The sequence below is a fragment of the Tribolium castaneum genome, chromosome 2 (assembly GCF_031307605.1).
Source record: "Tribolium castaneum strain GA2 chromosome 2, icTriCast1.1, whole genome shotgun sequence".
NCBI classification, from domain to species: Eukaryota; Metazoa; Arthropoda; class Insecta; order Coleoptera; family Tenebrionidae; genus Tribolium; species Tribolium castaneum.
Window position 1 is genome coordinate 22431080 of NC_087395.1, and position 25139 is coordinate 22456218.

Genomic DNA, 25139 nt, shown 5'->3' on the forward strand with positions numbered 1-25139 from the left:
CAATGGCAGCGCAACGGATTAAGTTTTAAAGCGTCTTTTATGTGTATATATCGTTAAATTTGTTCAACTATAGTCGTAAAATTCTAAGCTAAGAACCCGCAATCTCGTAATGGTGCACACTGCTCGATTTGTATACGAGAGCGATCATATTTTGCAACTCCTGTAATCGCAGAATGTTGGCATTTGACCCACAATTCATAAGCTCATTAGTAATCAAATCGGTTAAATTCAATTTGATTGAATTTATTTGATCGGCAAATTATAACTGAACAAAATCCATTATTTTAAATCAGAAAGACCGGATTTAGTCACCATAAGCGAGCTTGTATTAGAGTTCGTCGCGAGTTGCGATAACAAAATAAATCCGACGACGCTCACGCAAAAAACGCACGCGAATTGTTTTTCAATTGGAATTCGTAGGCGAGTGTTTGCACTTGTAAAACATCATCTCAAGGCCACTTTCAAAATTACTTCAATTTCTCCCGAGAGCCAATAATTACATGGATCTTCCGGAATTAATAAATTTTTTACAGGATCCGAAAGCAAACAAAGCCGGTCTTTGATTTCGGGTCGAATTCCTTTATCCCTCGTCAAAGGACGAGACGCGACAGATACGACTCTCCATGGAAAATTAATGTTTGAGCTAATTATATCATGTTCCTTTGTCAAAATTTTCTCGGCCAGTTTCCTCGTGTAGCTTCTTGCGGTTGTATACGTTTCTAAACTCATGTGGGATTCAAGTTGCTCAAAGTTTGTTTTGTGTTTATGTAATTATAAACGATGGTGTCTGATGCGACTATAACAACAGGCTTGACGAAATTTCGATCAAAAACTGACGGTTTCTCGTCAGCGTCGACGCTGACTGATGGTAAACGTTCTTCTCGACTCGAATAAATCAAGCGGAAACTGCCTCCGGCTGTGAGCTTACTTAAACGTCCTCGAAATGAACGCCGAAACGGCACCAGACGTTGATCTTGAATTACTGCTGCATCAGAACGAAAAAGACCTCGGGGAATCGCCATGCGTGTTTAAACGCCAGATTCTATGATTGATGTATGGATGTCGATTATAACAGATTGCCGATTGTGATTTCTGCCGACTCGAGGGTGATTTCTCAGTTGGCGTTTAAACTGCGTTCAACTATAAGCTTCATTTCAGCGAGGTGAAACCAAACGTCGGCAATGAATGGATAATTATACGTTTAAATTTCAAACACACGAACCCATTTCTTGAAGAAGCACTGAATGTTTTTACAAAACAACAGTACTTATTCTTGATTTTTGAAATTTCGCAGAAACTCATCCGCAAATAATCCTTTTGCAAAGAAATTTTGACATTCACGTCAAAAGGATTTACTTTAATTAATATTCTACAATTACAGATAAAAGCAACACTAAACACTGTTATTAATTAAAGTGCTTTGGATGCATCAGATATAAATCACACTACTGTAATGTATTGATTTCACAAAGGTTGACTTTGTAAAATCTCGTACCCACATAGCATTAAAGTTAATACGTAGTTATTTAAAAATTATTTGTCATTGAATAATAAATTTACTGTAAATTAAATTCAAGAAACACAGTGAAAGTTTTGTAATAACAATAATAGTAATAATAATAATAATAATAAAGTGTAAAGCGTAATTTATGCATTTTTCAAGTGCTAACGATGTTTTTTGTAAATTGTGTCCAAGAAAAGGTCGCCAGGAGCCACGGTAATTTCTTAACATTTAAACGTCAAAATACCAAAAAAGGTGCAGTAAATACCTCTTTTTTAAGCAGAATCATTTTATTATTGAGATTAACAAACGTTCATCAAAAATAAAATAGTTGCGTGTTGTTCCCTGACCCGGCGCATCCACCAATTTTACAACGCAAACAGGACCGGACCTTGATGATCGATGAGTTTTAACCGGTGCAAGTTGCATGAAGTAGGTGTAGGTCGGCTCGGTTAAGATCACTAGTTCGAAGGTTACGTCGGAGAAAAAACTGATCAATATGAAGCAAACGCGGGCCTAATAATGACACTCCGGGCAATAAACAATGGGGAAAATCAATTTATTTACAAATCCTGTTGTTCGTTTGAACACTGAGAACGGCCGTGACAGGTCAATAGGAGCGACTTTTCTTGTCAGTGACACGCCAATTATTCACCTGAACGAAAATACTTGAGAGATTTTTAATTAAGCCGCCGATTTAGAAATTCGACAAAAAGTTGCCGTTCGTGATGGGTGTCGAGTCATTACAATTTCATTAGATTTCGGCGTGAAACCGACACCCACAATAATAGAGCCTTTGCCGGAAAATTGATCTGTGAAAGAAAATCCTCACCTTTGAACTTTTATATCGGTGATTTATATGTGTTGAGTGTGTTGTGTATTATTGTAAAGTTTGTATTGGGGACTTCTTTTGGAGGGTTAAGGAATGTCAAATTAGAAATTCTATTTGGGAATTAATTGAAACGAGGGGCGAAATGAACGAAGCCAATTCGGATGGAAGTGATTTCGCAACAGTCGATTTTTCAAGCGAAATGACATGAAAGGAAATCGGGAAATTAAAAATGGAAAAACGCCAGGTTGAAAATAATAAAAACACAAAAACAGCAACACAACCAAGGAAAAATACAATAATAACGTGCAGAACGGAGGTGGTTCTGGAAAATGCCAGGTCACAAACCCCGACAATATCCAATATAAAAATAAAATACAATATCCGTCTGTTTGCAACAAATTAGAAAATGAAAAACTAAACGCTAACGACAGGAGCAACGTGTTCTCTCTACTTTCCAAGCGATTTCCGTTGTTCTTCGCTCCCGTTAATAAACGAAATTCATCGGCTTGGCAAACATATTTCAATTTATGTGCGTTACATAAATACGAAACGAAGGACATCATGAAAAATACAATAATAACGTGTGATGAGCTTTGGGAAAACTCCAGGTTGTGGAAATCGACGATCACCAGTTAAACCCAAACACAAATAAAAATCCAATAACCGGTTGTTGTCAGATTAAAAAATAAAAACAGCAAAAACAACAATTAGCTTTTGTCTGGTTAATAAATGGTCCGAAAGCAAACTATTTACCAGAGAAGAAAACACTACATATGCGTAAATAAATTTCAAATAAAAATAACGCTACCGTTACTAAATCTTTCTCGGTATGAAATCCCTCCACCATTTATTGATAAATAATTAATCGTTGAATAAATCAATCAACGTACAAATCCCATTCACATTAACATAAATTCCGAATTGATTTTCGTCCCTTTGTTATTTTTAGGTCACAAGCAGATAAAATTTTCCGATTCACCCTGAATTATTATTCATAATCCGAAAGGGAACATCTGTCTTGCTTTGGCGTAATTAGCTTGAGCTGATACAAATGGAGTGTCATCTCCTTACGTTTATTTACGTTTCTGGAACGAAATTTATATTTGTTCAGGGATAAGACGATGCGTTCGGTCGAGGAGAATAATGGGTCAGTTTCAGCACCTGATCTTTGAAAAAGCGCCGTTCCAAAGGCGCACAATGGAACGAAAGCCCGCGTTTAAATTAATAGCAAGCGGCCTTACTGCCCTCGGAAAAAGAAGAATTCGCATAATGGCAAAAAGGACGACCGCCATGAGTGGTTGAAAAGTTGTATAATAGTGACGTTCGTTTCACATTCGCCGAACGCTGTAATTTAGCGTATTTAACGAACGTTATTCTTAGTCTTAGTGGCAAATTCTCGCAGTTCGCGCTTGTAATGTATTTTTTGCCGTAAATACCTCCGTTTAGGTTAATTGCGCGCTGAAAGCCGAACTCGTGTAAGAAGGGCCCGAAATAATTCTTGAAAGGCAAACAAACTTTCGCATAAAATAACTTAATCATATTATGTGTTTATCAGTGGAACTTCGGGCCGATGGTAATCTTGGCGGTATTCAGCAAAGCCTAAGGTGTCGGCTAATGAATCCTCTAACCCCTTGTAAAACTACTAGTCCGTACTGCGATAATTAACATTTAATATTAACCAGTCGAGTTGATTTTCATTTCCTCCCTCTTGGTATTATCTGCAAAGTTCGGGCCCGCTGTAATTTAAGAGTTTTGATATGGAAATCCATGGTATTGTAGATAGCGCAAGCGTCTCGACGTTAGGGGGTTGAGCGCCGGGACGCCATCCAGTCTGTCTACGGACGCCAAGGTCTGGCGATTCGCGCTCTTCGCCCGTCCGTTCAACCACTCAATGAAAGACTTGTTGGTCGGAGTTACGTAACTTATCCTTGACTCGAGTGCACCCCGCTGACACGAGTAAGTAACCTTTTATCAACAAAATCAGCGCTGGTAACTAGGCCACTTCCGGAAGCCTCCCAAAACCGAATTAGCTCCAAGTGCGCGGATTCTGTAATTTTTCATTAAGAAGCGCTTTGACAATGCCTCCCATTATGCGCGATGCAACTTCAAAAGCCGATGCAATCGACGAGAAATTCTGATTAAAATCGCGGCGCGCCAATGAAATTTTTATGACTTAGTTTTTGCAGATCAAATACCTGGACGCCCCAGACGTTGTCCAGGAAGCCAAAAAATTTACGAAAAATGCCCCTAAACGTTTAACATCCTTTTTTGCATCACCGCAGCCGGAAAAATCTTATCAAAATAAAAGTGGCAGAGGGTGAATTTGAGTTGTTTTGAAGCGCTTTATATCCCTGAGGAGGCATTACCTTGGCAAAAAACACCGTTAAAATTTGATTATCCTGAAACACTTCTTACATAAAATAGTACCAACGGCGCATTCCTGATTTGCTTAACAAAGTTGTGCTAGCAGATGCAACAAAGACGCCTCTTCGCCTCTCTCGAAGCAGTAAAGCGTCCGCCACGCCTCTGCATCTCCCAAGATGACTGTTTTGACAACAATACGAATTCGTTAAAGCATTGTAGCGAAGTTAATTATGATTTTGCTGTCTCGCTTCGGCTTTTAAGCCGCCAACTGGACCTAATTAACCGCAAACAATGAGAAAAAAATCTATGTACGCCGAGAATCTTACAAGAAGAATAACAATAATAAATAAGAACGCAACATCCCGCAGGCCCCATTTATCCCAGCCGGAGAGTTCTTACTCGCCGGCGACGTGCCTTCATGTTATTATATACGTCCCGAACATAAATAAAAAAGACCGTTCGAGGAGACGTTAACGTCGTTACCAGACGTACGTGCCTCATTTCCGTCTTTGTCTGTTCGAAGGAGTCGAGATGTTCGGATCGGTTCAATCTGTTAACCGTTCCGTCGATATTCGAGCGTGTTGGGAAAATATTAAATTTTAATCGCGTTTAGGTCAAGAATTTTTTGTGGGAAGGCGTGCGGCACGACATCATCATAACTTATGCAATGATGGGTGTAGGTGGGTGCGTCATTAGGTACGTCACTGCTACATCATCGAGAAACGTTTGGTTTATTAAACGGTGCAGAAACGTATCCTTGAGACAGGACGCAAAAATAGAACTGACCACACACAACCAAGAAAGCTCGATTTCTGTTCTGATAGGGAAAATTAGCGCTGGAAATCGACGGAATATTATTTTTAATTGGCATCACACACAATGTTAATGTAACCAAACAAACCACAATGCAATATACCTACTGTAAACGCCACAATTGAATTAATTTCTGTGATATTTAATCGACTTGCGAGTTGACTTTAGCGAGTGAATAGATTACAACAAACAAGGAAATTCATGATATGGGAATTTAAGTAAATTATCGATTTTCATTAGCTTCGTTCAGTTATAAATAAATTAAGGCGGTATTGATATCTATGGACGTAAATTGTGAGAGTTGATGACCTGTTCTTTACGACTTTTTTAATTATAAACGTGCGTGCTGATCGATTTGTACCATGTCAAATTTTTACATTAAATTTTCACCAACTAATGCACTGTGCACTTTATGTGCACCCTTTGAATAATTAAAATCCCAATTGAAGACTCTTCTGTTTTTATAGGTTTGGATTAAAAATTAAAGGCAATTGATTATTGCTTGATGAAAAGCTAAAAATAGAATTTTATTGGCAAGTCCGGCTCGCCGCATATGTAAAAACACAAATTATGGGTTAAAGAGTAGAACTAGAATTCCAATACAAAATTAAATAAACTGAATTTCTGCACGCACTGTTTAGATAACTCATTAAAATTAGTTTATAATTTTAAAGGTTAATTTTATTAATAGTCGCTTTTACAATCGTCCGATAAATTTGTCCTGGGAATAAATGTTCAAAAATACATTGCAACAATTGTAGATGTCGTAATTATGTCACAAACGACTCAACCAGAGTTTATAAAATGCAGTCTTAATAAAATAATACTATGCATATGAATGGGTGTTATTTGTTTGTAAGATAATTAAAATCAGCAAGTTTTTACTCCAACGAAGCTGAAGAACGAGCTCTGAAAGTGAGTTACTTATTGGACAAAGTACCCTGAAGTATTTTCTGCACGGAAAGAAAACATTTGAATGATACAACATGTGAGCTAAATATTTATTGCATGAAAATACACATAATGTGTATCAAAATGTCAAAGTTTACGCTTTGCAGTGTGGGTTTTGTACAACCAACTAAAAAATAAACAAAATCCCACAAAATTTAAAACACTAATCGGATTTTAGAAAGATTTTAACACGCCATTATAAATGTAAAAATTATGTGGACAGGTATTTTCCATAATACGTTGTTATTTACTTATTTTTTTTAAGTAAGATTAATAATATTGCATTACAGAACAAATCACGAATTGTCAAAGAATTACCGGAGCATTTTTATTTTGTGTCTTTTTATATAAGTAATTCTAGCACAAGATTTAACACGGGTTACGGTTACGATTTTAGCACGTAAATTTTTATGACTACACTTAAAACATATGCTGTGTTATCTTTGATGTCTTTTGAATTAGATATTATGTCAGGAGATGTGAGCTGAAAACAAATGCACTTTAGCGAGCACCAATTTCGCAGAAACAAAAAGACTAACGAAATTTACAATTATCGTTCTGTGTATGCTTAGAAAATTCCAATATTCGGATATTGAGGTAAATGGTATTTCTTGGTCGTAGATTCTCCAATTGCAATTTGAAACATGTATCACGTACTACATTCCTCGATAGCGTGTACGCCTGATAAGGAAAAACAAAATCATGTAACATAATACAATCAAAAATGCATCAATTGAATCAAAATGGATTTTGTATCTTTTAAATAATAATAGTTCATAATCCTATTTTAACAAAAATGTCAACACAAAATTGACAAAATGCAATCGTGGATTAATTTTCTAACAACTACAAAATAAAATAACCCATAACTGACTCTGCCCTCTGTCTAGTTTGAGAAATACTATGACGTGCTAAAGTGTTTTTAAGTTAAGCAATTTAGTCGTCGACATGTTGTAATAATATTACTCACACAATAATAATTTGGTACATGTTTCGTTTAGAGCTTGTGTGTTTTCCGAAACCATTCATCAACCCTAAACAAAATTAATTAATTTAGTATAATAAAATTAGTCCCTACATTGCCATACAAATTATTCAAATATTCCGTAAAACAAAATTATACGGTATGCCGAAAATAACCCTTTAGCTGTGGTCAAAAACTTGACAAATTTGAATCGAACATGAATAACATTAATTTCGAATCGATGCCTAATTTGCGTTAACCGCCACCGGTGTTATTCCAGGTACCGAATCTATTGAAATTTGTATCGAACCGTGTCAAAACAAGTCATCCTGATAAAGCTTTTCCGTTATTTAGAGACACTTCTCCGGTCAAGAGAGAATCTGCAACTTTACGAATCGATCGTATCGCGTTAATACTTTATAAATTATTGGCTCTCGTCCAAATCGAAAGTCCGATATTTCACGTACTTTAAGCCCACTTTTACGCTAATAAACGATAATGTTTGCGTCTCTCCAGTCAAATGTGAGCACGCTGGAAGTAAATCTGAAAGGATGAAAGGACAGCGTCCTGCGAATTGTTTCCGGAGTTAATGGTTAGATCGGACTTGGAAAAGAAAAAATCGTTAGCCTTTATATAAGTGCAACAATAAGTAGGATACTTTCTGAATTAAATTGGAATCCTTTCTGACGAAGCTCGAGCCGGCTTGCTCTACAAAGCCCACCTATTTCATTTTCTTTGTTACATTTTCCATTTATTTATTTCTTGCCGGGATTTCCCCCCTTAACTCAATCCCTCAAGTTTATTACCCGCCACCGCTGCTCCAATTTTATTTTAGTCGCACGTCTTGCAGGTATAAAAAATCCAATCGATTGACCGTCTATTTCTGTCTTTCGGATGATTTCATTGATAAACAACTCCTTAAAATAACCGCCGAGAGGATATTTATCTCGACTGACCTAAAAACGGATCTGCCGTCCCAATTAACTGATAAAATAATGTTTTGTTGCGGGGGTTTAGGTGTTATAAACTGTAAGCCCACCGACACAATGCTAGATTGAAACAATGCAACCTTTATCCGGCCCGAATAAAAGCCATCACGAAACGTGTAGGAAAATTGTCGTGAAAACATGTACACACCGTCCACACACACATCCAAAAAAATACAGCTCCGGCGGCTTTGTCTCAGCTAAACGGTCACGAGGTGAAAAGAGGATCAATAAACACCCCTTTGTTAAAATTCACGTCCGGACAAAAGTTCTCGCATCGATATCCATCCCGATTGATAAAATATTGCTAGAGAAAAAGCGATGCGTATTGTAGGCGAGCTTTCCAGTCGAGCAATGTTAATGAAACAGTTATTGCGACATAAACCATAAAAACTAAATCAATAGATATCCTGCCTTTGTCGGAAAAAACGCGCCACCCTGATCCTGAAAGATTGATACAGGAAAAATGGCAATACTGCCAAAGCTAAAGATAACCCGAATTTCCTGTTTCATTATTTAATAGTGCCGACCTGCGTCATTGTCACAAACCTCATGAAAAATTCCCTCTGCTCCTTTCCTGATTGCATTCAAACAAAGCGATAAGTTATCGGGACGCAGAACGATAAATTTTCAATTTAACGTAACGAGGATTTTACCGTATGTTTACCGTAACCGATATTGGAGATTACGCGGCCAAATAAAATTCTCCCGAAAGGACGCCGTTTCTGCGTGAAGCGCCCAGCTGTGTGTGAAGAGATAAACGCAGCAGTTTTGATCACGGCACTTAATTGGCTACGTATTGAAATTGTTCCCCTATCACAGGGTGAAATATTTTTCGTTGGTTGTGTTAATGGAAAAAAGAATTGGTTTTACCGCTCAGTTTCGCACCGAGATACCACAATAAGAGCGCTGCTAGATTCGTACTCATCAACATAATGCGGAGGAAATTAATTGTTTTGGTTCGAGTCGGACAATGCGGCAATTTCACGAAACTCGACTATCGATTCCGAGCGTCTCTCAATGCCCATTTTGTCCCACTTTAACGGCTCTCGGCATCTATTTAAAGTTTCCCACTAGTCGTAACCGCAAAGTTTTTTTTTTCATGAAACATTCATGACCTCGGTGCTCGATTTAATTAGACCGACTCGTCTTTGCAAAAATTCTACGGCCTCTCCGGGCGCATTAAAACTTCGCGGGACCCTCCTTCGAAAATAAACATGCAAAACGGATTGCATCAACTTTCGGTATTAAACCAAATGACCCAAGTTTCGAGCCCGGCTGGACAGTCCTCGATCAATCAACTAATTAATCGCAAATGCATCAATATTCATGCGGTTTGAGCTTAAAAGCTCGCCACTGCCAGGAATCGAGTCTTCAATAATTGCTCTAATAAATTTACTTTCCTTTTGTACTCGAAAAATCTTACAACCCCATCTCGACAAACTTACTCAATGGTTTACATTTTATTTAATTAAGAACGTAATCATTTCATGTTATAATTAATGGCCTCTTTTGTGCCTTGTTAAAAGTTAGCCGAGTAACGAGACCGAGTTTTGCCACGGTGATAATATTTAAAAATAACTTCTTTCGGACGATTAAAAATGTTTGTAATCTACTTAATGTAAACATGTCGGCATTGCTTTAACTCGACGAGGACATGAATTATGACTCTGGTACAAAACGAAAACCTGATACTTTCCCGGTCCTTATTTGTCGCAGAATTATAAATAAAAAACTTTCTCCACCCAACAACTTTTAAATCCGGCTTATAATTTTAAAATTAAAGGAAAAATGTGATGACCTACCTTCACCCAAACCTTGAAACTTGCAGAACACGCCGGCCTTCACCGAAACAAAACAAATAAAACAATTAGAGAATCGTTAATAAATAACGTAAATTGAGCATTTATTTCTAAACCGCAGCAAATTGACCCTTCTGTCTGTAAAACTACCTGGAGTTAGAAAGCATCGGATGAAAAATTTAAAATTGAGGACAACAAGACACCGAAAATGACGTTGCATTGCGTCTAATGATTCATCCACTCTAGTTACCCAACTAGAGCCCCGCAAAGCAAATCAATTTTTAACGAGCTAAAAACTAGGTAAATTACAATCAAATTAAGTCGTTTTAGGCACCGTAACGACACTAATATAAAACTTGCCCGGCGCATCCACCATTTTTCAACATAACGTAATTTTATTTTTTCAATTTTCTAGTAATAATTTAATTAAAAAAAATATTAAATAGTTAAACACTGCTGCTTTTTATCAAAAATTACGTATTTGTAAAGAAAATGAAAAATTTTAATGAAATAAATAAGTTGCATCAACCAACTAAATTACGCAGTCTTAGAGAAACTGTCAAATCGAAAATAGAGATTGCTAGATACGATTGGCTAATTTATAATTTTCCCGAGATTATGCTCTAATTCAATTATCAGAGTTAGTGGAGCAATTAAACAAAATTCTCTTCGAGATATTGTTTCAGGAAACGAAACGTAATTTTGCTGAAAAGTGAGTTTTGTTGGACTGATCACAGGACTCGTTGAAAAAGATTAGAGATAAGAGAAAATGCTTAAATGACATGTTGTTAAGTTCGCAAACGACTCCGCCTCGGTTTAATTTCCAACTACATGTAATTGAATTTTTCATTTTTGGTTCGCATTAAAGGCCGGATTGTGCGAGCTGAAAGTAATTTACGAGCACCGAATGGTTAATGTTGAATTTTCCTCATCAGCGTTTGAAACGAGGCATAATTATGGCAAAAGTCTGATTACGCCAAACGAAAATTGTGTTATTTCTGTACGTTTCAGGAGTGGAGAATGCCAGAATCTAGCGTCTGACAACGGTCGTGTCTGAAAGGACGAAACGATGATAGTGATGACGCAATGGCTTCATTCTCAGCAACATTGACGGCAACATCGACGAACCTCCCGAGCGTCCTCCAAAACGGCACATCAAACGATACAAACGTCGCCACCGTGGGCAACCCTCATCCGCACTGGACGGAGTTGCTCTTGCTGATCGTGAAAGGGTTTATTTTCGGAACGATAATCGTGAGTGCCGTGTTGGGCAACGCTCTGGTGATAATAAGCGTCCATCGACACAGAAAACTAAGAGTGATCACGAATTACTACGTGGTGAGCTTGGCGATGGCCGATATGCTGGTAGCACTGTGCGCGATGACTTTCAACGCTAGCGTGGAGCTAACGGGGGGCAAATGGCTGTTCGGGTATTTCATGTGTGACGTGTGGAACTCTCTAGATGTGTACTTTTCCACCGCCTCGATTTTACATCTGTGTTGTATCAGTGTGGACAGGTACTACGCCATCGTGCGGCCGTTGGAATATCCCATAACCATGACCCATCGGACGGTTTCGTTCATGCTAGCCAACGTCTGGACTCTACCAGCGTTGATCAGCTTCACACCCATCTTCCTTGGGTGGTACACAACGGAGGATCATATCGATTTCAGAAAAACCAATCCCAATGTTTGTAAATTTGTTGTCAACCAATACTACGCACTTATCAGCAGTTCCATAAGTTTCTGGATACCTGGGATAGTGATGGTAACAATGTACTGCAGGATATACAAAGAAGCGATCCGGCAACGCAAAGCTTTATCCAGGACTTCCTCAAATATCATCCTGAACTCAATCCACCAACACAGAACTTCCTACAGAGACAGATACGGAGACCATTTCTTGCATCCTTCCGATGGCGAATTGACCACAGTCGGGCAAATCAATGGCCGGAGAAGTACAAGTTCGGGATCAGCAGTATCGTACGGAACTACCACAACCGAATTCAATACAGCAATGAACAGCAGAGACAACAGTAAAGCCGCAACCGAACTCAATATGAACGGTGAGTGACTTAATCCGATGTTAGCATGAAGTGAATTAGTGACTACACAGTCGAACAAACCCAAAACTCCGTGTTTCAACCGAGTTTCTTTCACTCAACTTTTAAATTCTTTGTTTTAATTCTCGGTTTGTGAAAGGGCTTCCTGACTCCCGTTCTCCCATTTATTCTCGCAATTCACAAAAATCTCGTCGGAAAAAAGAGAATGGAAACTTTTCTGGTGACTCTTAAAATATACAATAAAGTCTATGGCTGAGGATGCAGTTGCGGAGCTCCCTAACGATAAACGATGCGTTCCTCGAACTCCTGCACATACAAAGTGCGAAATTTATGGGTGCATCGGCTCCGTTTCCAACTTAATATTGCTCTGTTCGCCCTAGAATTTAACGAAGAACGATTGCAGCTTTTGAACTTTTATGCGATTAAAGTGAAGCGAGACTTTGACGAATAGAAATTCTTGCTTTCATTCGCTTTAATTGAGAGCTTTGGATCAGTTTTCTGATGTCGTTAGTTGAGCTTTCATGTTTTTATTAACTTTCATTTGGATGTTGGAGTTTTCGTTATCGATTCAATTCTAGAACGTGTCTTTCAGCTTTTACCGGATTACTTATTATTATGTGGAATTGAAAGATTTTTTGCTAAAGCGCGATAGTTCCTCTTATTCGGGAAAACAAGTTCAGAACCTTGACACGAGGTAATTTATTCTGGATGCTTTTTCCGTCTCGGAGTGCTTCCGTCTGAAAGAAACCAATTTCGTTTAATACCGGCTGATCAACTTTGGAAGACTGCATGCCATAAATCAATATCTGCAAAATTCCAATGCCTAGACATATTTTTAATAGAAGAATTTAATCGATGGACATTCTCGCGCTGAAGGCTCTCGGTGCCGATGAAATTCCAGCTTAATGCTCGAAAACAAGAAAAAGAACTGCTGTGGCGTCACAAAAGACTCGCCATTTAACTAAAATTGACCCTAAAACAACCATCACAGGTTGGATTATCGTTGATAGAAAGTAACTTCAATTTAAATTGATGTCACACGAGTTGCCGGCAATTTAATTCGCTGTCGTGATTTTCAAACATGGAAAAATGGATCGCTGGTTTGGTTTTTTGTAGTCAGTGAGACAGGAAAATGCATAAACGTCAGCTTTGCAAAAGTATTAAAATTTTTTCTACGTTATATCGATACGTTCCCGCGGCAGCTTCTCTTGACGATTGATTATATTCGAAGGAAATCCTGCTGAAAGCATCAAAGTTGACTAACGTGCGTGTTGGTCTACGTCGTTCAGCTTTTATCAAAACTTTTCAATATCGGATATTACACGGAAAGCGCTATATGTAATCTCGCTAAACGGGTAGAATCCCCGAAGTAATTTACATTTGCTTTCGCCATAAAAAAGAATGTAAAAAGAGCGAGCTGATATAAATCGCCTTAAGTCCTTGGTCACGTCTGGGCACAAACATCGGGGAGACAGTGAAATTAGCTACCTTCTCAGATAAACGCGTTTGTCGGAGACATATCGCAAATTTCAAAATTTCATCTAGTTTCTCCAACCGGATCCTAGATAATCTACTCGTTCCAGACTAGTCCGGATTTAAAGTGCTTTAATTCAGAGCCGGGCTTAATCATCGTCAATAACTCGTCACGAACCGGCCTCAAAAAACCGTTTCCTTAACCTCGTACTTACAAAGTCAAGACCCCCAGGACACGATCCTAAATCCTTTATCTCCCAGATTTCATCGGCTTAATTTCGTTTATCGCAACCGATTGAATACAAAGGAACAGGTTCGAGGTTCAACGGTCCCGTATATAGCGTGTTTTCCAACACGAAAAAAATTTCAGAAGGAAGATCAAGTTCAGCTGCCGTCACGTGAGGTAAGCAAGCCATGTTTTCATGTTAATTTCCATGTGGTTGCGTGTCGCTCGTACGTTTCTGTTGCAATTTCGCGTATAAATAGAACTTCCAAGTCGTTCCGATTTAATTAGCGGCTGATTTATGCCCGCATTTTTACTCGCTCATGGAGAAAACTTCGCGCCAAAAACCGTTCTAGGCTATATTTGGCACAGGAGTTGGGACAAGCGAAACAGAGAGAGCCTGCTTAATACTGAGAGAATTCCTATTGATTTTCCCGCTAGGTCCGAAAGCTCCACTCGGGCCCTTCGAGCGGCCTTCTTCTGACCGGAAACGATCGCACAGGAAATTTACTCAAGCAAGACAACAATTTACATTCACGTTTTAATTGGGGCAATATTTGAATAATTACCGACGCCCGGATCTGACCAACACGCCTCAGCTTATTAAGCTGGATATAAGTAAACAGGTGGACCGTTGCTAAAGTAGGATTGTCTACATTTATACGGTAAAAAAGCACATACATCAGGCGGTTAAAGTAGATTAAAATCTAATTTTGTCACGTAAGTCATCATCTAATGAAATTCGTCTCGACCTTCCCGTTAAATAGGTAACCATTTCACATTTATTGGCTGTTTGCTGCAAAGTAACGACGCTTGCTCGCGTTGCAAATTGCTCATCGGTTTAGAGTGTCTAGAGAATCAGGGAGTTCCCATTTGGGCAAAATTTTGTGGTAATTAGATAACTAGCGAGTCGGATTATCAAACGATAATTTAATTCTGTCCGCAACAAAAACCGCATTTTTGTGTTTATTTACGTGAGGTTTCACGGTCGTACGTTTCGGTAGAGAGGCTGCGGAATGGGAATATGTGGCCGTCGAGTACGTGCCTCGTGTATTAATTCAAATAAAAATCAATAACAATACCAAATAAATTCTCCCCGACCAATCATGTAATAGTTGGGAAAAAAAGAGCACGAATTTTGGGGATTTTCGTGTGGAATAATATTTGCAGAGAAGATCCTCGTCGGCAAATCCTTATGAAAATAACCAAAAAAAGGGCAAGCGCGGTAATTGAATTCGTACTTTAATAAATAATTCCGAGCGTAACATGTTAGCTTTTCTCGGTTACTTTGATAGATAATTGGATTAGAGGTGGGAAAAAACGACACGAACTCGTTACAATTTAATTATGGTGGAAAGAGTTGTGCGATTTTTGGGCAAAGATCAACGTGGCTCATCTCGTACGAAAAACAAACAAGTCGAATGTTTACAAGAGAAACTTTAAGAAGTCAACACGACAAGAAAGTGGCTGAGGTTTGCATGTCCTCGCTCGTTTTACAAACTTGTTGCAAGCGTAATTGTGAGTTCTTTTTATGCTTGATTAGTAAAAGTTTCATTTGAAAATAATTGTCGTGCTGACATTGCGTCTGTCACGCCACTAAGATAATGCAAATGCAACAGTTAAAAGAGAGGACGTCAATAAATAACTGCAGGATTTAGGAGACCATCAGCACGAAAGCAACATAAAAATGACCCTCACGCACCTTTGAGAAAAAGGAAATATTAGAGGAACTTTTGTTCGGATCGCTCTAAAGAGATTTCGGTTTGGTCGTTTGCAGCGCAAAAGCTCTCATGCAAAAAGATTCAATAAAACAAGACTGTGTTTTTTTAAAAGCTTTCACCGGAAGCCTCGGGGCAAAGCACGGACAAGTTCTAATGAATACTTTACGCAAACTTATCAACACTTGCGAGGCTATCGATAAATAAAACATAAATCTTTTCCGGCGTGATGTGGCGAGTTAACCATTCCGACCCTTAGACGGCGTCGAGACGCTACAAGAGCCCGACAGTCCTCGACTCCATCTCCTTTATTGTACCTCGTGGACCAGACGTGAATACGAAATTGTATTATGTGCTTAAGTACGGCCATAGAATCATAAATGTTTCTGTTTGTTCAGCATCATCAGCGTGATTTTAACGGCACTCCCAATTAAATCCGTTCCTCTTATTCCTGGATTTTTTCTTTATTCTTCGCCGGCAGCAATTAATTTGTTTGAAACTTGTAATGGGATGATATCAGCGCCCCGGCAAGAATGTTAATTATATTCCGCCAAAGGCAAAATTAAGTTAGAAAAAAGCAAATTCCATCAAACGAAAATCAGTTTTTCCCCGAAATGCAAATTTGAGTAATCGATTTTTCACGTGGGCCAGATTTTCCCACATTAAGGAGCGCGGTTAATTGACTCAAAACCCAGCCGAGCAAACGTGAACTTTCCCTCTCGTGATGGTCGACAAATCTGTAAATATTTGATGAAAGTTGCTGTTTGCAATTCTTCGAGAAATTATGTAAACTGTGGCGTAAGCTTCTAAGTACGACGAGTGGTTTCGAGTAAAATTGAAAAGTTGCTTAAAGCCCCTTTAAAGCGTGCCCTCGACTTTCCGATTTTTGCCCCGACAAAGAGAATACACAAGTGCAAGTCTCTCTATTTATAAATCTGCCGCAAAACATTCACTCATTAATTCCGGCGTCCCACTTTGACATGTCGCTATAAATGTCAAGTGTCGACGTTTCGCGTCGACCACTTCAAAGTGATGGACTGGTCGTTGAGTTTGTTCAACCCCAATCCTTACATCGACTGCAACATCGACGATTTCGTCTTAGACAACAACAACCGGGAATGCCTCCCGCCGGAGCCCCAGCTCGGGAACATCGAATACAAGCTCAAAATCGTCAATCCGACCAAACAGCGGTTCGAACATTTGGTAACGCAGCTGAAATGGCGCCTGCACGAAGGCAACGGCGTCGCAATTTACCAAATCGGCGTTGAAGATTGCGGCGTACTTGCCGGCCTTTCTCACCGGGACATGACAGCCAGTCTGAAAACCCTCCAACTTATGGCCCTCCGGCTCGGGGCCGCCACCGCAATATTGCACGAGCGGGTATTAGAGAACGGACGTCGGATCGCCCAAGTTAGAGTAGAAAAAGCTCCACTTTAATTTGTAATCACTGTTGGAAATACATTATTTGGAGAAGAACGCCGTTTCCTTTCTGCTCGAGTCCGACCCTAAGCTCGACAATAACAGTTCTGTTTATTGCTGAAATGCGAGACGACAGAGCGTTACAATTTTCTTGAACGGAGTAGTAAAGGCGACAATGCCCCCCTCTCATTCACAGAGCCCGCCCATTTCCCCTTCTACTAATTGAAAATCATAACATAATTAATTTCGATGTCTCAGTCGAGTGCAAAATCTGCCGGTTTCCAGAAAGAATATGGCGAAAGCCGATTTACTCATGGATAAAATTAGATTTGAAGTGTGCCGCTGTAATACATTGATGAAATTTTTATCAAGAGTTCTCGTGCCGGCATAATCGGGGCTTTCCGCCGTTGTGTCGGTTAAATAGGGCTCTCGCCGGTGCCTTGAAGGTGTGTGTTTGATTGATGTAACGATAGCAATAACTCGACTTGCCCCCGGTACGACTTCCGCTCTCGGTGTCTATGCGCTAACAGGGCATTTGCACACAACGACTATAATGCCTGCGGTGCTGAACCGAATATTACGGATAATGGAACGTCTATTAACGTCTATTATCTAAACAGCAAGTTCTCACGTGCCAGTGAGACTTACATTCGACGTTGTTCCCAAACAAAACAATTGCATTGCTTTCTCATTGTTTAGCAAAACCCGACTTCTTCAATTCAAAATTAGAGCTCCAATTAGGCAAATCGTTAAGCCGGGATTAAGCAGCCGAATCCCGGATAAAAACAAATCGAATGGGAAAAATTGATTGGGAAACTTTGGCCGACTCGCACTAATTCAAGCTGGACGGATATAGGGGATATGTTGCGCCGGTTATTCAATAAAGCCGGCTTTGTCCCCTATTTTATATTCCACTCTGAGTAAAGACCGACCATCTTCGAGAATTGCTCCATTAAATATTCAGGACGCTATCTCACTCTAGGAATTCGGGCTGGAATTTTTTCGCGCCTCGTTTACATGCGCCTTAATGAAGTCATAAATTCGCCCGATTAATTATTAAAATAACAGGGTCCCTCTTTGAGGACTCTCACCTGCTATCTGAAAAAGCCAAAGATACGAAAAACTTTCCGTCTCCGGGCCTTAATTATGGAAATGAAACGGAAAAAACCGGCAAATGTCCATTCATCATCGGTTTTTCCATGGAAATTATTCCCGCACCTCCTTTTCCAAGATGAGTCCAACAGGAGTAGCAAACATCGATTTTTCCCAGGTTGTCGTAAGTGGCCCGGCGATTACCGCATCGAACCGTGTCCCAACATAAATTCGAGCATTGTCATATTTGATAATCGAGACGAAAAGCGGGAAAAGCGTGTCGGTACGTGCCCCGGGCTCCGAAAATGCGCGTTTACAAAGTGTGTTTTAGAACAGCGTCTGCACCATCACACTTCAACACCTCTTTCTATCCGTTTTATATGTAAATATTCGCACACTTCCATCACCGTTTTTATTCCCAGGCGATTCTGACCGAATTCCCACATCAAATTTGACACTTGGAGATAATTATTTGCGAAAGTGCAAGACTTGCAAGAACTGCGATAATAAACCGACTTTGAATCCCAACTCCTCGGCGAATTTTCGATAATAGGGCCGCCCACGAGTTTCAAACTTATCTCAACCCCTTATAAAACCGTATTATAAATTACTCGAATCGCCCATTCACGTCGATATTCACTACACTTCGGCTGCTTTACTTTGGCAAGATTGATGTTTTAATAAACACGACTATTAACGTCGACATTATTACAACCACCGGAGCCACTTTTGTGCCCCCCGTCGACACAATACAACTACAAACTGACAACAAACAAAACGATTCGCTATCCATATTTCTCAAACTCGCGAAATTAAAAACATATTTATTTGTCCCCGTCACAAACAGCCTTCGAACGATTTTAAATCAAAATGCGACACTCAAACAGCAAGCTTCGCAGGCCTGGATACAAATAAGCGCCATTATTTACTTCTTGTCCGACCTTCAGAAATTGAAACATATAAAATCGAACGATTCGGTAGCGACAAACCGAAATGTACGTCGGACATAAATAGAAATAAACGAAATTATTTTCACGGCGATACGTGCTTGACGAATAATTTTTCCAAGTCTTCGGAAAGTTTGTCAAGCTTGAAAATGGAGTTTCATCCAACATCTCGAGACATTTATGCTTCGACGCTTCAAATACGAAACAATGCCATCTTTATGGCTACATATGGATCCGAGACTAGACAATTTAAATGCGTGTTGAATTATTACAGACGAACACGTAAAAAAGCGAAATGCGGGCTTGAAAATGTATTGCCTCAGCCATTTCTCTCGGAAGCTGTGAAGACTTAATGGAATTGATAACTGTAGGCGATTCATGGTTTGCTTTGTCGGTTATCTATCAAATAAAGCGATCCCGAAACAAGAGATATTGCCGTAACATGTTTCCATTAGATAAATTTTAAGTATCACTGGCTGGAAGAATGTTACGCTAATATAAGCTCAAAAGTAGCGAAACGAATAAAATTTCCTCTACATCGCTGTAATAACAAAATATATTAAAACGAAAGTTCGGTAGGAACAAAGCTCACTTTTATACATCGCGTAGCGTCTTGTCGCCTTTTAGTCAGATTAAAACTCAAACGTGAACGAAATGAGAGACACAATCGCCGTTTCCACCTGTTTGAAATAATTTTTTACCAAAGGTGCACTGATACAAAGAGCGAATCAGTGCAGAATCATTCATAAAGTGATTCGATAATTAAAACTGGAAGCCCTCCGATCTACAAATGTAAATGCAAAGTCGAGCGCCGCGGGCCTGTTCCAAATGAATATATATCTCAGGGAGAACGAGGCCAGCAATCAATGACCGAATAATCGACTAGAGTCAAACTTATTATTGGCATTTAGCATTACGAAAATTAATTGCCTGCTTCATTAGAATTTCACTGATTGTGAGCGTAATTAATTAAAGGTGTCGCAGCAAGCTAACCTTCCTGTTACCATAGTATCGCAGTCTTGCGCCTCGTCCTTTGAGTGGCAGGCGTCCTTTGACGCCATTTGATACTTGATTTGAGCTTTTAAGCTCGGCTTATTTGCTCAAACAACAGCTCGGTCAAAATTTGGGGCTATTGTGCGATCGGACGAGGGTTCCTATTTGTCTTTTGAATAATATCTCGCTCATAAATCACGTTTCATTTTTCAACCTCCACTATCCATCAATCCGAATAACGCACTCCTCCATCATCTGTATAAATAAGAAAATTCAGAGATGTACGCCCAGGAAGTAACCCGACCGCGTTTATAAAACCATCTCTCCGTGTGACAGACTGTCACCTATTCTGAAAGCTTCGCCGTGAAATTCAAAAATAGAGAATATTCAATTTTTCTTTCACGTCTCTCCGTGCTTATTCTAATTGTATTGCGCTATACATAAATTGAGCTGCGAGGTGCCAAAATCTTCCGTTTTCATTTAGATCATTTTCCAGCGTCTGATTATGATTAGGGGAAATTTCGGCCAACATAACGAGTCTCCTTGTTCTTTTAATTTAATATTAATTCCGCCTTTTGTGCGCGGTTTCGCCAAAACAGCAACTGCGTTCGGGACAACCTCAGAAATCTACTCGCGCCTCTTCTTAAACCAACATGCAAATACTTCTGGGTAAATATTGCCGGAGCATCCTTTTGTGTTTGAATTAATGTTTGCCACCCTGACATAAATTAATTAAGGATGATTTATCGGCTTATCAGTGACCCTCCCTGAACATTATCCGCTCCGATGTCAATTGATCGTCTAACGCCAAGATGTTGAGATAAAACGCGACATTCCTAAATTAGCCCTTGATTGAATCAATAGGAACCCATCCTCGTCATGATTAAATTATTAACATATTAGCCCGCATATCGATCCCATCTCAAGCTCACGTCAAACTCCTCTCGATACCTGTCTAATTTTTGCCAACTCGAAGTTCCTTGGCCCTTCGGAGCCTTCAGTTCGTCAAAGGCGGTGTTAAATCCGACACGAAACGTCGGCCTTAACTAGCTTGCTCGTGTTAATTAACCCCTTTAATTCCATTGTGATCTGTACCTAGAACACAAGCCGATAACTTGCAACAACCGATCCGACGCTGCAATTCCCCTTAATTATGCTCACTCAGCTACTACCTGGATGCAAATTAATTTCGCCATGTCCGTTTGTTCTTTTCCAGGCACTTCCATTCGCCAGCAGTCCAAAAGCTGGAGAGCCGAGCACAAGGCCGCCCGCACCTTGGGCATAATAATGGGTGCTTTCATGTTATGTTGGCTTCCTTTTTTCTTATGGTAAGTACATAAATCTGACATTGAGAGGACGCCTTGTAAAAACCGCACACGCACGCACAAAGAAAGCTTTTTTCAAATTTAGTTCTGTTACACCCTCGAGCTTAAAAGATATAAGCTCGCACTTTTTCTCCTCCCAGGAGCGACTCGAATAGAGCTTCAATAACCCCAAGGGACGCAAAAACGTATTAACTTGGAGCATATTCTTAAATAAGTCTCGACCATCAATCAAAAGCTAATTGCCGGGCTTTGATCACATAAGGTCATCGACGAACATTTCTCTTAACACATTTCCAGGCGTATCGATCAATTAATCTGCTCTATTGCTCTGACGTTGAATAGTTGATGATTATTAATTTAATTACACAGAAACATCAGGTATTACTGTTTCATTGGACGGTTCACGTCGTAACTGCTTTTGACGACTTTTAATTACATTAAGCCCGTGTAAACAAATAAAAACGGATGTTGTTTTAAGCTGCACTAGCCCATTACATCCTGCAGGGGATTAAAAGTGAATCCTGAAAGGATTTGATCACCTTTGCAATTAATATCCTCGTAAAACCGATACGATTATATCGCAAGAGCGCCGGTGGGTAATCAAATCAGCATGCAGCTACAATGTTTAACACGATACTTGTAAATGTCGGAAGAACTCTGTAAACTTCATATTAACAAGTTTATGATGATGTATCAGATCGATACCAAAAGGAACTCTGATACTCCAGTTTGTTTTGTTTGAGAGAAGTAGAAGAAACTCTTGACGATTAGACGAAAGTCGATCCAGCGTCTTTGTGCTTCCACACACCTTCTCAACCACAAAGACAATAGCGAAATGGACGCAAATCAAATTTGCACGCTTCAGGAATCCCTCGAGGAGCTCACGATTTGTTAGATGGTGGATTAGTAAAGTTAGCTTCCGTTGTTAAACTTTTATCTTTTTAAGACCAACCCACGTCGAATATAATTCGCAAAATAATCATTCGCATAAACGCGAATAGCACCCTATTCAGTGCGAATCTTCAACGTTTCCGTGTTCAATTTGTATAGAAACTGTCTGCGCGGATGTTGTTTTGAATTTATGCCCGTATGCACTCGTAAGCACGCAATGCAATCTCCTTTTGGGAAAACTAGCGATTCAATGAATATTCCGTCTGCCATGTACAGAGCCTCTGCTAATGGGTCACTTACATTAAATATGGCCGCAGTCGGAGTTCCGGTAAACAAAACTAGTTTCTAGTTTTAATAACCTGCTGGGTGTTAGTTTCCGTTAATTATGCCCTTGCAAAAAACACTCAATTCTAGTTACAATTTCATGCTAGATGGTTCCAAACGCAAAAGCAAATTTACTTAACGGAACGTTTTCAATAACGCCAGCCCACGCACGCAAAATATTTTTATTGCTGTCTCAGCTCTTATTATTGACTTACGGCATAGTAAAAGTGGTATTGTGTCTCCTCGAGCACCACTCCAACTACGAAATCAAAACACTTGAAGACACTTATGAATTTATAATTTTTCTGAGACCGTGGTTAATTACTTGTTCGGAAACTTCATAGTGGAGAAAAGCCGGCAGGAATTTTGCGGGTCAGAGTTGAAAAGGTAGGAATCCTAAAGTGGTTTTCGCAGCGCAACAGAAAGCTTTATAAAGCTTACTAGAAATACCCCTTCTGATACTCTTGTCAATTTTGTTTTCTCTTACAACGAAAAACCTGATTGAAAGCCGCAGCGCATAATTGTATAAATTTGCATATGCCGGATTAGGGGCGGTTACAGCCCCTCAGAACAGCGTAACACGCGTAATCACCACTGTAAAATTTATGCTCGCTCGTTCGTGGGTGTTGATCAATGTCTTTATTCAAAATACGAGATTCTTGTATCTTGGCTTCTCTGGAGTGCTGTTTAATTCTGCATTCGACGGAATAGCCAATTTGTCTAATGTACCTTTCCCAAGTGCGGCAGTTAATCTTGCGCCGTTCGTGTGTTAATAGACTAGGCGGTTTATTTACTAGACGGAAAACTACCGATTACAGTGGGTGGTTTTTAATCAAAGGTTTTTTTGCTCAACAGGTATGTGATAACGACGCTTTGTGGCGACGACTTGTGTCCGACACCCGACTGGCTGATCGGCATGTTGTTCTGGGTTGGCTACTTCAACTCGGCCCTGAATCCGCTGATTTACGCCTATTTTAACAGAGACTTCCGGGAAGCTTTCAAAGACACCCTGCTGTGCGCGATGCCGTGCTGCTTCACGTGTTGGAAAAATCCTGCAAGGTTCCTTTAGCCACAGGATACAACGCCGGCTTACCAAGACGAGAAACTCTAACGAGCCGGACGAAACTGCTTCTCAGACCGATATTAAGCTTTAACGCCGCTTTTCTCAAATTTTTGATCGCCAATTCGAGTTTAGAAAAACTAATTTTCAGCTACTTTCAGACAGGGTCGATGACAGAACTAATGTTCTGCGTGTTATACAAGCAACGATTTAAACTGTTCAAAAACGCAGGCAATAGAAGCGCTTTTAACGAAAATTTAAAGACGTCATGTCGTACACAAAAGCAATAAATGAAGACTTCTTGGCTTTCGTCACGTTCTCAAGGACACAAATACGTAAAGAGAGTTTCTAACCGATAAAATCACTAGTTTCTGTGATATTAATTAAAGAAAGTTTGATTTGATTGGTTTGTAAATAGTTTGTTATACGAATGTGTGATAATAAAGATGTGATTTTAATTTTGTACATAAAACGCCTATTTAGGAAGATTGTACCATAAATGTATATTTTTTGTTCCACTTTTGTACGTATTTTATGTTCCCGGTCTTCCCTTTCTTAATTTGTTTTCGCTCAAAAACTACTGGTTTAAACATTTCTCATTTAGTTCCGAGCGAAATGCGCCGCCAAATAAAGGGTACTGTTGGGAATCGAAACCGCATCGTCTCTTCATCAAAAATTAAATCATCTCTTTCCATACGTGTAATTTTCGAGGTTCTAAATTGATACACAAACAAAATTTCTCGAGAGACGGTTTTGCATTTCAAATCGTCCCAACAGTAGCTTTCGGTAAAGCTCCAAAAAGCTCAACTGTTGTTTGTTATCTTGTTGATGAAATGTTTTGTTAACGAACCGGTTAAAATGCAATTTTTACACAAAACAATGTTTTTGTATGTTTATATTTTATTAGTTTGTTGTCTAGATGTATATTGTATACAAAGGCAAAGACAATCTTGTAGGCCTATTTTGTAACAAGTTTTATGTCGAATGTCATCAACTAATCATTCGTGTTACATGTCATGTATAAAAGAAATATACTGCAAATATATTGTTTGTTGAATCCGCCGTTTTATGGCTTGTTTGCTTTCCCTTTATCCTTTACCAGCGATGAAATCGTTTATTTGTGTATACACACGCATGTATGCCATTTAGATTAAACGATTCCAAAATAATTAATGAGACCTTTTGAAAGCACTGAATCATGTTTACTTTCATAACACTAATAAAAACTGATAAAACTTAATTACATAAATCACAAACTTTATCGATTCAGTAAAGCAAACTGAAATGTTTGGAGCAAAACGGTGGAAGCTTTGAACCAAAACTACTCAGCATTTGTTAAATTAGGATTCTTGAACTTATATTACTGCCAGATTTCTAAATTTAGTTGACTTATTCAGCG

At 39.2% G+C, this 25139-nt stretch overlaps 1 protein-coding gene across 2 annotated transcripts; it reads left to right on the top strand.

The window, feature by feature from the left end:
* Positions 1 to 4156: 4156 nt before the first annotated feature.
* On the top strand, positions 4157 to 24797 carry LOC663084 (octopamine receptor beta-3R-like). 2 transcript variants are annotated; one of them, XM_008199856.3, is made up of 4 exons: positions 4157 to 4289; positions 11225 to 12278; positions 21357 to 21468; positions 23536 to 24797. In XM_008199856.3, the coding sequence occupies exons 2-4, from the start codon at positions 11300 to 11302 to the stop codon at positions 23747 to 23749; spliced, it is 1305 nt and encodes a 434-aa protein (XP_008198078.1). In that variant the 5' UTR covers positions 4157 to 4289; positions 11225 to 11299; the 3' UTR covers positions 23750 to 24797. The 2 variants fall into 2 exon arrangements, with proteins under 2 accessions (XP_008198078.1, NP_001280505.1); NM_001293576.1 differs by lacking the exon at positions 4157 to 4289 and having other exon boundaries at positions 11300 to 12170; positions 23536 to 23749.
* The last annotated feature ends 342 nt before the right edge of the window (positions 24798 to 25139 follow it).

Coding starts and splice junctions, on each gene's coding strand:
- LOC663084 (XM_008199856.3), top strand. CDS start 11,300: ATGGCTTCATTCTCAGCAACATTGACGGCAACATCGACGAACCTCCCG. Junction 12,279..21,356: donor AACCGAACTCAATATGAACG/GTGAGTGACTTA, acceptor GTTCTTTTCCAG/GCACTTCCATTCGCCAGCAG. Junction 21,469..23,535: donor TGGCTTCCTTTTTTCTTATG/GTAAGTACATAA, acceptor TTTGCTCAACAG/GTATGTGATAACGACGCTTT.